Source organism: Haliotis cracherodii, unplaced genomic scaffold, assembly GCF_022045235.1.
Source record: "Haliotis cracherodii isolate W230 unplaced genomic scaffold, xgHalCrac1.p SCAF_36, whole genome shotgun sequence".
Taxonomy (NCBI): domain Eukaryota; kingdom Metazoa; phylum Mollusca; class Gastropoda; order Lepetellida; family Haliotidae; genus Haliotis; species Haliotis cracherodii.
In genome coordinates, this window is record NW_027266293.1 from 1,759,616 (window position 1) to 1,775,447 (window position 15,832).

The 15,832-nt window shown below is 38.6% G+C and overlaps 1 protein-coding gene across 1 annotated transcript; it reads left to right on the plus strand.

Moving 5' to 3' along the window:
• Positions 1 to 210: 210 nt before the first annotated feature.
• LOC139477832 (serine/threonine-protein phosphatase 6 regulatory ankyrin repeat subunit B-like) lies at positions 211 to 15,312 on the plus strand. Its single transcript, XM_071260249.1, has 5 exons — positions 211 to 268; positions 597 to 641; positions 862 to 933; positions 7,420 to 7,455; positions 8,787 to 15,312. Exons 1-5 carry the CDS (start codon positions 211 to 213, stop codon positions 14,195 to 14,197), a joined length of 5,622 nt encoding a protein of 1,873 aa, XP_071116350.1. The 3' UTR covers positions 14,198 to 15,312.
• Positions 15,313 to 15,832: the final 520 nt, after the last annotated feature.

Here is a 15,832-nt window from a genome sequence, read left to right on the forward strand (position 1 = left end):
ACCAAATGGATCGATAGGACATCCTTGGTGACTTGGTTGATTGATTGTCAGACAGACTAGGGCATAATATCAACAACTTGGATTGTAATTACACTATTGTGTGTTTACAATATTGATGTGTTCTGAGTAAGACAACAAATAAACAACCTTAGTTTCAAATAGTTCACTCAATATTTTGTATTTCAGTAGTGACACCTTGGTGAAAGAAGGATGACATCAAAACGAAAACATGATGGAACCACAGTAATCTACAACAGAACAGTGGCAGGTAACCATTTTGTTTGCTTTTAGGAGGGGATGATGGAACCACAGTACCCCACAACATACATATAACAGGTAAACATAGTCTCAGCACTATAAATGTTTTGTACCAGATAGAACCAACCATTTGGTCGTTACCTCATGTGAATCTGTTTAATGGGTATTGTATAAATGCCTTTACATTTATGATCCTGTACATTTTTTTACTTACTGTTTTTTCTTTTCCAATTACATAACGATCGTTATTACATTCCAAATGTTTATGAAGGCCATCATAATGTGAAGAAACATGTTGTATTTTGGTGATATGAATTGATGTTTTTGTTTGCTTTTAGAAGGGGATGATGGAACCGCAGTACCCAACAACATGACAATGACAGGTAACCATACTTTAGCACTATAAATGTTTTGTACCAGAAAGAACAAACCATTTGGTCATTACCTCATCTGAATCTGTTTAATTGGTATTGTATAATTTATGATCCTGTATATTTCTTCACTTATATTTTTCTTTTCAAATTACATAAACAGTAATATGTACATTCCAAGTGTTTATCATGTGAAGAAACATGTTATTTTTTGGTGATGGGAGGGGATAAGGAGGGGATCATGTGCATCATCAGAATATCGCTGCTTTTGTTCAGGGTGGTATGGGGAATATCACCACCATCAGTATGTATTTCATTACTTCTTTCCCATATGTTAACTGAGGCCAATTTGCACAAACATGTTTTTATATTTTCTGACATAATTGAGAAGTCAAACATAATCCTTTCATTTGTAGATTTAGAACTTAGAATACTGAGTATCGTTAATACAATATTTGGATATATTCTAAGTTCTAAATGTTCAGATGTTCTTCATTACAAAGGACACATCAATTAGTGATGAGATAGTGAAAATAAAATATAAAATACCTCTCTGCTGGCATTTGTCGGAGCTGTGCTCTAATGATCAGGTGTGTCTTAGAATAAGAATAAAGTGATAACGAAAATGTGGTAACATGTTCACAGGTTTATTAAGTACCAATTATACTAATGGTTGACAATTACAAATAAATCCACTCGGCGCCAATGCAGATCACAAATTGTTTCTATCAGCGCAAATATACAAACAAGTTTTAGCCAAACAACTGTATGTATTACAGCTCTAAAATGGGAGATAGCTGGCACAACACTTTGACAAGATATGGAACCAGTGTGTCGACTGCCAATTATGTCGGCTCCGACCAATTAACACCTGAGTCAATTAACCCCACACTCTAATGAGTGAATGAACAAGGTGGAAATTAACACCGAGAGCTTATTACGGGAAGGTTGGTTATCCACGGATTGCTAGAAAAACTGGGCATTAGAAACACTAGTTAGTTAGAGTTCAGAAATCACTGGAAAGTTGGCTATCCATGGATTAATAGCAAAACAGAGTATTAAAAACCCCAGTGACTACGTTTAGTTCAGTACAACTTTGTCAGAATACAGATAGACAAAGCCCCGAACCCACTTTCTGACAAAACATGAGTTTCGACCGTGAGCACTCCAGTAGCAAGACGATCATGAACGATTTAACAAAGTCTTGAGGGTGATGTTGATGATGATGATGATGATGTTGGAGATGTAACGATCGCTTCCGGTATTGCCGATTTCGCACTTGGGGCATACTTTAAAACATATGAAGGAATTATTTAAAAAGATATAAATTTGCAAATGTATGCCCCAAAACATTACTATGACGGGCGTGAATAATAGAAAGGGAGTAAGTGAATACTTAAGAGTAATGGGTTATTTTGGAATAGGGGACAAGCTGAAGGGATTGATTTGGTAGTGTGATTTTTTAGTTGCATCTGCTTGTTTGTTTTTATGGGTAGAGCATTTAGATGATACTGTTTAATTTGGTTTTGATTAGATAATTACCTATCTGGTAATAGTTGGAGGAATTAGTGGGGAGTTGCTGAATTGTGGTAATGATAGATAGATAGACAGACAGACAGACAGACAGACAGATACATAGATCATCTTTATTTCCTCCGAGTTATGAAAATACATGTAATGTTTCTTTGTAGGTTTTTCCACATTTTAACAGTTTTACATACACGGAGCATTATATTTGTTCATTGTTTGTATTCAATTGCCATAGTACTTTCTGTTGGCAAACCGCCAAGTAAAAAGGACAGAAAGGTATCTCATCATCGTTACAGATACTAGAAAAAGTTGTCACATCTAGTAAATCAATAATAGACTCAACAAGAATATATCTCTGTTGTTGAGCCTGTTTACAATACATAAATACATGTTTGATAATATCAAAAGCTAATGTGCCGCATAAACATTCATTGCATTGTATACTGTAGGTGCTAAGTCATAGAAGTGTTCTGACATTTCAATTGTTAGTAACCATAGTCTGTATACCTTAGGTGATCATATAAGATCGTTTTAGGTTTTCTCTTGTGTGAAGCTCTGCATGAACTACGTTACTGTCACATATACTTATTTGTTCTTTAACTCGACTCGCCCATGCATGTTTGTTTGGGAAATGAGAAGAGGTGGTACAGGTGTTTATATCATTATTGAGTTTATACTTGTTTCCTAGTGATAGCATATGATAAATGGGTGACATTTTACATTTATCATCGTTTTCTTTAATTGTATCGAGTTGATACTGAACAAGTCTTTGCTGCAATAGTCTTTCAAACGATAATGTCACTATTACATAGTCTTCCAAGGAATCAGAGTGCTCGAATGATCAATATACGCCTGGATAGAAATTAAACAAAGACAATCTCTTGTGACGACGGAAGGAGTGCATCTAGACAACCCTTGAATCTTTTTACGAAAATGAAGTTGAATAATTTCAAAGATTTCGTATTCCTGTGGGGATAGTTTACCCCAGACACTACAAGCAAAAAATCCACATGGTGATATCACCCTTTCCCATATCCGAACATCCGAACAGGATTTAAACCACCTAAATATAGCCCATGATTATAATTTATAGTGACTGACATTCTTAGTTTTTCACATATTAAATGGGTACGTTCTCAGGTTTTCTGTGATGTTTTTAAAAGCAATCCAGCATAAGTTACATTTTCCTTTTTAGGAAGTTTTCGTGAACCAATGTAGACACGTTGACAGACGGATTTACAAATATTCCCAAACAGTGGAAATGCACTTTTACTGGCATTATATTTCAAATGCAATCTATTAGCATATGTGTACATATCATTCAGTAGACCTTGCAGTCCGTCAGGGGAGATACTCAATAACGTAGAACCGTCTGCTAATAGGATGCCGGGTGTATGGAAGACACAAGCCACGCCCAGAATCATCACGTGAATACAACAAGTCATTAATATACGGAGTAAAAAGCCATGCCGATTAAACGCGTCCTTGACCAACACCTTGCTTATCATGAAACACATTTGAGGTAAATCCTCCAATGCTTACACATGAGGTATGTATCGGCGTAAAAGTCGCCATAATTTTCCATTTATTCCAAAGTAATACAATTTGAAAAAAAGACCATTAAGTCAGACTCTGTCAAAAGCTTTCTCGTTGTTGAGAATAGCGCAATAAAATAGAGACTATGTTTCGTTATAATAAGCTATGCTTTCCATTAATGTGAACTGGTCAGTTTCTGCCCCAGCCCATCTCCTAAATCCAAATTGAAAGGGGTGGGGGAAACCTTTAGATTTGTTTGCCCACTCTTCAATTCTATTCAACAGGAGTCTTTTGAACAGTTTACTTAATACAGGAGTGAGGGTAATACCTCTGTAGTTAGTGGGGTCATCTCTACATTAACCATGGCCTTTATGGATAGGTAAAAGCTTTCCAACTTTAAACATTTTTTATACGTACTCATGAGAGACAATTTCATTATAGAATGTAACAAGGTGATGAATAATAGATCTAACAGAGTATTTGATATGTCCATTAACTAAACTAATGTCACTGTTCCCTTGGTCATTACACGAATTATTTTAATCGGTTCCATGAGAATATTCACATAATCAGCAAAATCTGAGTCAAAATTGATATCATGGCATTGACAAATCCTTGTATTATTTGGAAAACAAATTCCTTCCTGTGTATTACAGGACTCTTCATTATACACAAGCGTCTGGGTTTGTTTGGAATGATGATGCTGCTTCCTAAAGATATGTTTTGCTCTTTAATATGTAATTTGCATCCTCTTTATCATGGGATTTACCATTATAGGCCAATTCATTACGACGTTGTCGCATTGTACGATGCAACTTATTTGAATTATCTTTTTTCCAGTATGGTTTTAAACTAGAATGGAATTTTGAAGATGGTATACTTAGTTTAGCTGCAGCATGTAACGATTCTAGGATATAGCCGTGATAATTTTTTAATGTATTCATGAGGAAATGCGTACTGAATCTCGTCAAACTGAGCACATCTAAAACGTTTTTAGTTTCATATCCGTATAACATAAAGTCTACATAATTAGTTTTACGCCAGTTAAGATGTTCACCGCCATGGTGGCATGGCTGGGAATCAATACTCAGATATAGGAATATTGGACAATGGTCAGAATATTGAGTATTGAACTCCAGTATCTAAAGAATAACCAACAGCCTTAATAACATGTTGGAGATTAATGAACACATCATCTATCATACTTCTCATAGTTTTACATTTGCTTTTGAAGGTAAAAACAGCATTATCATCAAGGGGTACGGCATAAAATAGATTCCGTTCAGTGTGCACTCTTTGCAGATATTTTGCTCTGCGTTTCAATATAATTCCATGACGCAGATTTGCATTGAAATCACCAGGTAGAATTGTCTCCCCTCGATGAGAACATCTCTGCTAAATCTCCAGTACATTATTAAGTTCTATGGACACACTATTTGAAACGTCAGATGAGGGAAGGCGAACACAAATTATATACATAGGGCATTTACTAATGAGGAGTTTAGCCCCAATGATATGCTTGCTTGAAGGTATACTGATTGCTGACGGACTCGAACAAGTACTTTTACGAATAAATATGGCTGTCCACCTGCGCCTCTTTGAGATGAGTGGTCATGATGACATTTAACATAAACGTTAAAGTCATCATCCAAGTCATAGAGTAACGATTCACGTGTGTCGTCTAGCCAGTGTTCGGTAATAACCTTAATGTCACAGCTCATAAGTTTTGAGCGAATTTCGTCAAAGCAATTCAATGCCCAACGCACATTCCACGTAGTCATGATTGCCATTAAAACAAGTATATATGTCACAAGTCTACAATTTGTCACCTTCATTATTTATGTTCATCCTTGTTGTCATTGTACCACACATTATGGGGTAGCTATTCACGACAATTAACATTTTCGAGCCAGAGGCAGTCATCATCCAATATGATATCTACACATTGCAGTGGGACAGTTATTCGAATTGTGAAGGTAGGATTGCGTCCAGTGTTTCATGAGTCTCACATTTGTGACAGTTACATCAGGATACTTAGCATAGTCACATATAGCATCTTGAACAACGTCAAATGGTTCGTTAACATATCTTAGGACGAGTCTTTTGTTTCTATGTCTATAGACACCGGCAAAACACTTTCCCCACAGATTGTTGAAGGTAACATTTCTTGACTTCTTTACATTGTTTACAGGTTCACTTTGTTTTTATCTGTCAATGTCGACGTCATCACGCGTGACAATGAGCGGCTTGGGGGCAGTGTCCTCAGAGCATGGGTCTTTACTGCCTGCATTGTCATAAGTCCGAGGTCTGAATCAATCTTGTTAAAATCAGATCTTAGTGATTAGAACAAAGATCTGAGGACATCCCATTACGGGTCACGTCAGAACGACCTTTCGCGAACTTTGACTGACCACTGAAATGACAAACAAGAAATCGATTAGCCAATTAGAAAGCAGCTTTCTTGAGCTTTACGGCACTCGCTTCAACCTGGCGAATTCCATTTCAGACTTCGCTTGAAACATATGTTGACACAGTTCTCGATTAAAATTTTGAAAACTGAACAAACAGAATGTCTAATATATGGTTGAGATTGTATGGAAGTGCTTCCCAAGAACTGTGCAACGCTTCCTCCGATCAAATGTTTATCCCAGGAAAGCGAGAGATGGACAATAATTTTGACGGAATCAGTCGTACAGGCCGTAACTGTCGTACGGAATAACCCCGTGTTAACGTTTTCGAGGTCGCATGATTAGAAAACACATTCCGACTGTCACTTTCATGATCTGGGGGCACGGGTGGCCCAGTCGTCTAAGGCGCCGCACTTCGCTGTGCAGAGTTGCGTCCCTTGGGCATGCCAGAAACCTATTATTGTGGGTTCGCCCCGATTATGTTTCTAGGTTTGTCAGCATCATACCCGTGCTCGGGGGTTTCACTGAAGTTTGCATTCTATATAAGTTCTGCATAGAGCTTCTACAGACATAATAAAATCGAGCCATAGCCAATTACTATGTACGACTACCGATCAATAGATCGAGGTACCCCATGAGCGTGACGCACCCTACCATTTTCGCAACTTTCAATTTGATTTAACGTAAACGGATAAGCGTGTTGAAATGAAGTCAGTTTAAACTATCTGGACAGATATCTAGACTTACATGGGATGATCCAATTGTGCCATCAGTGTCCCTTTCGAAGCGTATTTAGTGGCACTGTTTCGGGAGTTGTTTTTTCACGACTGCACGACCAGATAAGTCAAAGTGAACATTTCCGATCCAATGTATTCGAAATCTCCCTAGAGGTGTGCCTGAGTTCTGATTATGTGGCCCAAAATATACCAAATGTGAACAATAACATTTCTATCTCTAGCGAAAACGCTGAGAGTAGATCACGGTTGTCTTTTCTTGTTCCGGTGGTGAGTTTGCCCTTCGATCGTTTGTAGCTGTCACTGACATGCAAGCAGACTTGAGTTTGTTGATTTCATATAAATGGATGAAATTTCAAATTTGGCTTATGTTTTCATAAACAATAACATTATATTGTATACATGTGCTTCTAGATAACAACTGATGAGGATCCTTTTTACATATTAAACAGCAACCGATTTTATACATTTGAAACTGGTTATGTCGACTGAACCTGTAAAAGTTACATTAAATGGTTGTCAATTCTGTAGATCATATTTGTTTAGTTATTAGAATAAAATTGTACAACTTTTTGGTTTCAGACTACTGCAGTAATCCCAAACTGGACAATCTAGTCAGTAAGTACTGAAATGTTTCATCTGTGAAAGCAATATCAAACTCAAGGCAATTCATTTGATTAGAAGATATACAGGTACAATTTCAGGAATGAATTAGCTAATCCTGAATCATGGAGGCTTGCTTGTAAAATAATGATTGATAAATAGGTACGCGAAAGAGCTTCTTATGGTAAACAGGAAAAATCAAAATTACCCATACTCGGCAAGGATGTGATACCTCGAGCATAACCAGACTGTCATGAGATCAGAAAGGACATCAAATCTGATCAATTTGATTCACTCTATCCAGTCACCAACACTTATGTCTCTCTGAACATTCTTCAGTCTCAAACAAGTAAAACTGCTTGTGTCAATCTGTGAAATTTGCTTAAGCTTGTGATTTCTTCACTTTTAAGATCACCTGACTGAACATCAAGTGACTTTATCATGCACTGCTTGTCTGGCATTGGTCGTCTCAGAAATCAGTGGACCAAAGAAATTGAAGTTCATATACTCGTTCCCACCAATAATATATCTTGCTTGTGTTCATGGGGATGAAATGGCGTTTAGTTAGACATAATCTTTTCAAGATGTATTTAACATTAGACATCAAATTTTGTTCAAATCTGTGTGACTTTGCTTCTAGTTTATTAACTAAAAATCATTTCTTCAATAAAGTATAATATCATGTTTTCAAGAAGTACAATTTCCATTTAGCTGAAACTGTTTAAAGGATGATCAATTTCAATATAAGTAGTTTCTTTGAGTATTTGGAATGGTTGTTATCTTTGGTGGAAGGACGATACTATACTATACAAAAAAGTGATTGCCCTATTATTGAAAAAGAATCATGAGACTATAAGAAGTCACTTGAAGGTGAAAAGTCAAGTTCACTCGATAAAATTGATAAATACTGGATCAGTGTATTACAGTCTGTAATTATTTTTTTTAAATCCAAGAGAGTTGACATACTTTGTCCCTATTTTGCAATATGCCACTTTTCTCAGAAAAAAACCACTTTAAACCTATTTTTTTAATTTTTACTCAAATTTGAGAGTTATTTATATGTGTCAATACTTTCATTCTCAATGTCAGACAAGAATTATTCTTACGAAATCTCTACCTCTATTTCATATCTGCCATATCTGCCATATCTTCATATCTGCCAACTAATTGTGTGTAAATTACAATCAAGAGGACGTTTGTTGAAAATCTGAAAATTTTAGTTAGTGTGACTGAAGCCAAAATACAGGATTTATGGCATAGATGTAATAGAGGTAGTATTTTTAGAATTATTAACAATGATAACTTTTGTTCGATATTTGAATAATGACACTGACATATAACTGCAGGTGATGCAAAGAACCTTATCGAGAAGGCCGATTCAAACAAGCATGTGTCTACAAACGCTGAGAGGTCTGCATACAATCTGATGCAACAGTATGGATCTGTCTTCATAAAAGGAAAGTCAGGCTCAGGGAAATCTACACTTGGTCTAAAGATTTTAGCAAATGTATCACAAGAAACAGACCGCTTGCCAATCGTGCTTTCATCATGTAATGAATGGAATCTGATTCCTAAGGTAAATCACAAGAACCACGATGGGGACAAACGTGCTGAACAGAAGAAGTATGTGGTGCTAATCGATGATATATTTGGATCAAGTTATCTTGTTGAATCAGATGTGAATAATTGGGTCAAATTATTTGACAGACTTTGGCTAAATGTGGAATTGGGTCATGTATGGCTTGTCATTACCTCAAGATCTGCAATATGTTCACAGTGTGATGCGAAGATCAGGAAGTACAAACTCATAAAAACTATTCAGTGCATAGTTCTAGATGAAGGAAAATATGCTCTCACATCACAAGAAAAACTTAAAATGATAGAAAAGATATGTGGAGAAAAATTCTTTTCTTATCATAAATGTAATGCCATTGTTAGAATGCCCACTGTCCTCGGGTTTCCCCAGTGTTGTACATTCTTTTCTTCAAGTAAAGAAGCACAAGCAAAAGGTATAGAGTTCTTCAAAAGGCCGCAGAAGTTCGTTTCTGAGGAAATAATGAGAATGCAGGAATGTGATGGAATTGGTCACCTTGTCCTCCTTCTCACTTTGATGAAAGATGGTAACCTCAGCTCAGATCAACTGAAACTCTCTACCTATAAAGAAGAACTTGAGTCCATGGTTGAGTATCTTAAAGAAAGTTGCAATATTTCTACCATTGTCACTCCGACACAAATTCAATCAAAGATAGAGGATTTCTGTGGAGTGTATTTAGTCAAAACAGGAAAAGCCTACCAGTTCCAGCATCAATCTATACATGACGTTGTATTTATCAATATTTCAAAACGAAGACCTGAAATTGCTATACACAATTGCCCACCAAAGATGCTGGTGGAATTAATGCATACACAGGAGATGAACAAGAATGACTTGGTCGTTGTACTAGCCAGAGACAATTTCCACATGTTAGCTGACAAGATCACAGATCTTCTTCTGTCCAAAAGCTACAGTGACATTCTTGCTCATCCTTCTTTACGTCATGAGGAATTTGTGAAGTTTCTGGTAGAAAGATGGCGGTCTAATAAAAAGTTAACTGAAGTTCTACAGAAAAAGCACGAGGTGAAATTTGTTAAGTGGGACGTTCCCTCTTCTGTAGGAGATGATGATTTGCATTCAAGTTTTGGTATTTATCATAATTCACTTACCCTTTTCCACTATACTTCACTTATCTCTGATGTCATTTTACAGGGGTTGACGTTACTCCTGAATGAAATACTGTCTGACGTGTTCCATCAAGTTGATACAACAGAATTACTGGCACCTGCTCTGTATATCCAGGATAACCAGCTAGTGCGCAAGCTGCTAGATAAGTGTACAACACCTCCGTCTGATTGCCTCCTAGCACTGTGTGTTTCTCCGGCTATTGATCAAGCTATCAAGAAACGTCTGACACAGAATATTACCTCAGAGATACCTCAGCCGTACGATGTACTCCTAGTCACTGTGTTAGTTGGAAATAAGTACTTAGTGAAACATATACTACAATATCTTAAAAATGACAAGGATATAGAATCAAGGTGTCAGGAAATATTAAAGCTTTCGTTGCTTCATCAGAGGTGTAACTGTTCAAGCAGTTATCCAAAAATTCCTGACTCTACCGTCGTGTGTAACATCTTACACATTTTGATATCTTTGATACCTGTCAACTGCCTCCTTAAAGATATCACAAATGGAAAAGGTAATACACTTCTTCATCTGGCAGTTCAGACAGGAAATCTTCACTACGCTAACATGTTTTTAAATGAACAAAATGGCCAGCATCTGCCATTAGATCCACAATGCGTACAATGGTTGAATACAGGTGGAAGTACTCCACTGCATCTAGCAGCAGAGAATGAAAGTAGTGAGACAGTGAAACTACTTCTAGACAAGGGGGCTTGTGTATCCACACAAAACAAAGATGGTGATACGCCGCTACACATAGCAGCATCGTGGGGACATACAGAGACAGTAAAACTACTTCTAGACAAGGAGGCTGATGTATCTACACTAAACAAAGATGGTGATACCCCTCTACACCTAGCAGCGAAGTGGGGACATAATGATACAATAAAACAACTTGTAGACAAGGGGGCTGACGTATCTATACAAAACAAAGATGGTAATACTCCTCTACAACCCGCAGCACAATGGGGTCTTAGTGAGACAGTGAAACTACTTCTAGACAAGGGGGCTGATGTATCTACACAAAACAGAGATGGTAATACTCCTCTACACCTAGCAGCATCGCGGGGACATAGTGAGACAGTGAAACTACTCCTAGACAAGGAGGCTGATGTATCTACACAAAACAAAGATGGTGATACTCCTCTACACCCCGCAGCACAGTGGGGTCAGATTGAGACAGTGAAACTACTCCTAGACAAGGAGGTAGATGTGTCAACTCAAAACAAAAATGGTAATACTCCTCTACACCCCGCAGCACATTGGGGACATAGTGAGACAGTGAAACTACTTCTAGACAAGGAGGCTGATGTATCTACACAAAACAAAGATGGTGATACTCCTCTACACTTAGCAGCATCGCGGGGCCATAGTGAGACAGTGAAACTACTCCTAGACAAGGAGGTAGATGTGTCAACTCAAAACAAAGATGGTGATACTGCTCTACACCTAGCAGCATCGCGGGGCCATAGTGAGACAGTGAAACTACTCCTAGACAAGGAGGTAGATGTGTCAACTCAAAACAAAGATGGTAATACTCCTCTACACCTCGCAGCACATTGGGGGCATAGTGAGACAGTGAAACTACTTCTAGACAAGGAGGCTGATGTATCTACACAAAACAAAGATGGTGATACTCCTCTACACCTAGCAGCATCGCGGGGACATAGTGAGGCAGTAAAACTACTTCTAGTCAAGGAGGCTGATGTATCTACACAAAACAAAGATGGTGATACTCCTCTACACCTAGCAGCATCGCGGGGACATAGTGAGGCAGTAAAACTACTTCTAGTCAAGGAGGCTGATGTATCTACACAAAACAAAGATGGTGATACTCCTCTACACCTAGCAGCACCTTGGGGGTATAGTGAGACAATGAAACTACTTCTAGACAAGGAGGCTGATGTATCTACACAAAACAAAGATGGTAATACTCCTCTTCATCGTGCAGCACGGTGGGGACATAGTGAGACAGTAAAACTACTTCTAGAAAAGAAGGCTGATGTATCTACACAAAACAAAGATGGTGATACTCCTCTACACCTAGCAGCATCGCAGGGACATAGTGAGGCAGTAAAACTACTTCTAGACAAGGAGGCTGATGTATCTACACAAAACAAAGATGGTGATACCCCTCTACACCTAGCAGCACCTTGGGGATATAGTGAGACAGTGAAACTACTTCTAGACAAGGAGGCTGATGTATCTACACAAAACAAAGATGGTAATACTCCTCTACAACCCGCAGCACAATGGGGTCTTAGTGAGACAGTGAAACTACTTCTAGACAAGGGGGCTGATGTATCTACACAAAACAGAGATGGTAATACTCCTCTACACCTAGCAGCATCGCGGGGACATAGTGAGACAGTGAAACTACTCCTAGACAAGGAGGCTGATGTATCTACACAAAACAAAGATGGTGATACTCCTCTACACCCCGCAGCACAGTGGGGTCAGATTGAGACAGTGAAACTACTCCTAGACAAGGAGGTAGATGTGTCAACTCAAAACAAAAATGGTAATACTCCTCTACACCCCGCAGCACATTGGGGATATAGTGAGACAGTGAAACTACTTCTAGACAAGGAGGCTGATGTATCTACACAAAACAAAGATGGTGATACTCCTCTACACTTAGCAGCATCGCGGGGCCATAGTGAGACAGTGAAACTACTCCTAGACAAGGAGGTAGATGTGTCAACTCAAAACAAAGATGGTGATACTCCTCTACACCCCGCAGCACATTGGGGACATAGTGAGGCAGTGAAACTACTTCTAGACAAGGAGGCTGATGTATCTACACAAAACAAATATGGTGATACTCCTCTACACTTAGCAGCATCGCGGGGCCATAGTGAGACAGTGAAACTACTCCTAGACAAGGAGGTAGATGTGTCAACTCAAAACAAAGATGGTAATACTCCTCTACACCCCGCAGCACATTGGGGACATAGTGAGGCAGTGAAACTACTTCTAGACAAGGAGGCTGATGTATCTACACAAAACAAAGATGGTGATACTCCTCTACACCTAACAGCACTTTGGGGACATAGTGAGGCAGTGAAACTACTTCTAGACAAGGAGGCTGATGTATCTACACAAAACAAAGATGGCGATACTCCTCTACACCTAGCAGCACCTTGGGGATATAGTGAGACAGTGAAACTACTTCTAGACAAGGAGGCTGATGTATCTACACAAAACAAAGATGGTGATACTCCTCTACACCTAGCAGCACCTTGGGGGTATAGTGAGACAGTGAAACTACTTCTAGACAAGGAGGCTGATGTATCTACACAAAATAAATATGGTGACACTCCTCTACACCTAGCAGCATCGCGGGGACATAGTGAGACAGTGAAACTACTTCTAGACAAGAAGGCTGGTGTATCTACACAAAACAAATATGGTGATGCTCCTCTACATCGTGCAGCACGGTGTGGACACAGTGAGGCAGTAAAACTACTTCTAAACAAGAAGGCTGATGTATCTACACAAAACAAAGATGGTGATACTCCTCTACACCTAGCAGCACCTTGGGGGTATAGTGAGACAGTGAAACTACTTCTAGACAAGGAGGCTGATGTATCTACACAAAACAAAGATGGTGATACTCCTCTACACCTAGCAGCACCTTGGGGGTATAGTGAGACAGTGAAACTACTTCTAGACAAGGAGGCTGATGTATCTACACAAAATAAATATGGTGATACTCCTCTACACCTAGCAGCATCGCGGGGACATAGTGAGGCAGTAAAACTACTTCTAGACAAGAAGGCTGGTGTATCTACACAAAACAAATATGGTGATGCTCCTCTACATCGTGCAGCACGGTGTGGACACAGTGAGGCAGTAAAACTACTTCTAAACAAGAAGGCTGATGTATCTACACAAAATAAAGATGGTGATACTCCTCTGCACCTAGCAGCATCATGGGGGCATAGTGAGACAGTAAAACTACTTCGAGTAGGGGGCAGATATATGTACACAAGACAAAAAAATGATTCTTCTCTTCCCCCATCAGCACGGTGAGACATCAAACAGCTCCTAGAGTCACTAAAGCCCGAGCTGAAGGATGAAATCCTTTCCAAGCTGTGTGAAACAATGCCTCCTATCAGTAAGTGGGTGGAAACAATTGATGATACATTGACTGCATGAATGCAACGAGCAAGTTATTTACTAAGAAGCCATGAACAGTCAACCATATTACCCGAGATAACTGTGTTTGTTTCATGCTTTTCTTTTTCATCATTTGATATATTTGTATATATGTATTGCGATTGTATTTCTTAGTTTCCCTGTTTTTCATGTTGGACATTAACAATATACAGGAACATCGCTCATTAACAAACCCAAACATTTGTTTCTGTCAACCGGGTCGGAAAATTTTCACTGCAATTTTATGTAATCCTGATATTTTTTTGCGGGTCGGAACTAAATTAAAGCAGAACAAAGGCATGCTTACACAATGACGAGCCCAATGAGAGAATTACTAGTACACGCATCTATCAACACCGCGCAATGAACTTTTCAGGAGTATGGGGACGGGTGTTATCTGTGGCTAACATCTGAGAAAAAACTGGTTGCGCTGTCAATGCCACCGTCTCAGGTGTGACCTTTTGAAATGTGGATGACGTACAATATAGAAAGTGCAGGGATACTAAATGTGATTTCCGAACGTCGCAGATCTAAACAGAGCTCTCTCGAACAAAAACTTCATTGAATCTTGAAATGTCGAGAAGTGGAAGTAAACAGGACTCGTGCAATGCCAGAGGGTACATGTTTACGCTTTGTGAGTATTTCCGCAATGTTTCTACATAATGTCTGACAGTATTGATACATTGTTTGCTTCCAACGTAATAAATAGAGTGGAATCAATTGAAAATGGTTGCACTAAATTTACCACAGACATGTTTCATAGCCTCTCTACAACCATTTTACATCAAAGGATAACTGGGCGGCTGGGTAGCCTAGTGGTTAAAGCGTTCGCTCGTCACGCCGATGACCCGGGTTCGATTCCCGACATGGGTACTATGTGTAAAGCCCATTACTGGCTTCCCCCGCCCTGATATTGCTGGAATATTGCTAAAAGCGGCGTAAAACCTCACTCACTCACTCACTCACTCACTCACTCACTCACTCACTCACTCAAAGGATAATTTGTCTACCGATAAATCATTGAAATGTTAACGTATCCCGGCTCTGATAATTTAAATATTAGCTACCTTAAACATTTTATCAATTGACTATATATAATGACATCGTCAAGTTTGAAATATACTATCTTCTTATGGATTAAATGGGTCATGGTAACAGTAGGTCTGACCCCAACAATTATCGGGTTATAACATCTGTACTTGAGCTGTAGTTATTATGGTTATTTGAACGCCTCCTGCTTACAAGAAGAGAAAATTGAGTACAAAGTATAAGTTTCTTGTCCCTCATCCACTTCAGTTTGAATTTCCTAAAAACTTCTTGTTTTAGAATATTTGAAAATATTGCCTGTTTTACGGGGGAAAATTGTGTGTTACTTCTCGAAACAGACTCCATAGGGCGTAGAAGGCAAAACAGTTGTGACAATTATATAAATAGTTCACTGAAAATCATTGATGACACCAGGTGTTCGTGAAAAGGGTAAGCACCTAATGCATAAATCTTCCATGAAAC

Coding starts and splice junctions, on each gene's coding strand:
- LOC139477832 (XM_071260249.1), top strand. CDS start 211: ATGACATCAAAACGAAAACATGATGGAACCACAGTAATCTACAACAGA. Junction 642..861: donor CAACAACATGACAATGACAG/GTAACCATACTT, acceptor GGAGGGGATAAG/GAGGGGATCATGTGCATCAT. Junction 7,456..8,786: donor CAAACTGGACAATCTAGTCA/GTAAGTACTGAA, acceptor ATATAACTGCAG/GTGATGCAAAGAACCTTATC.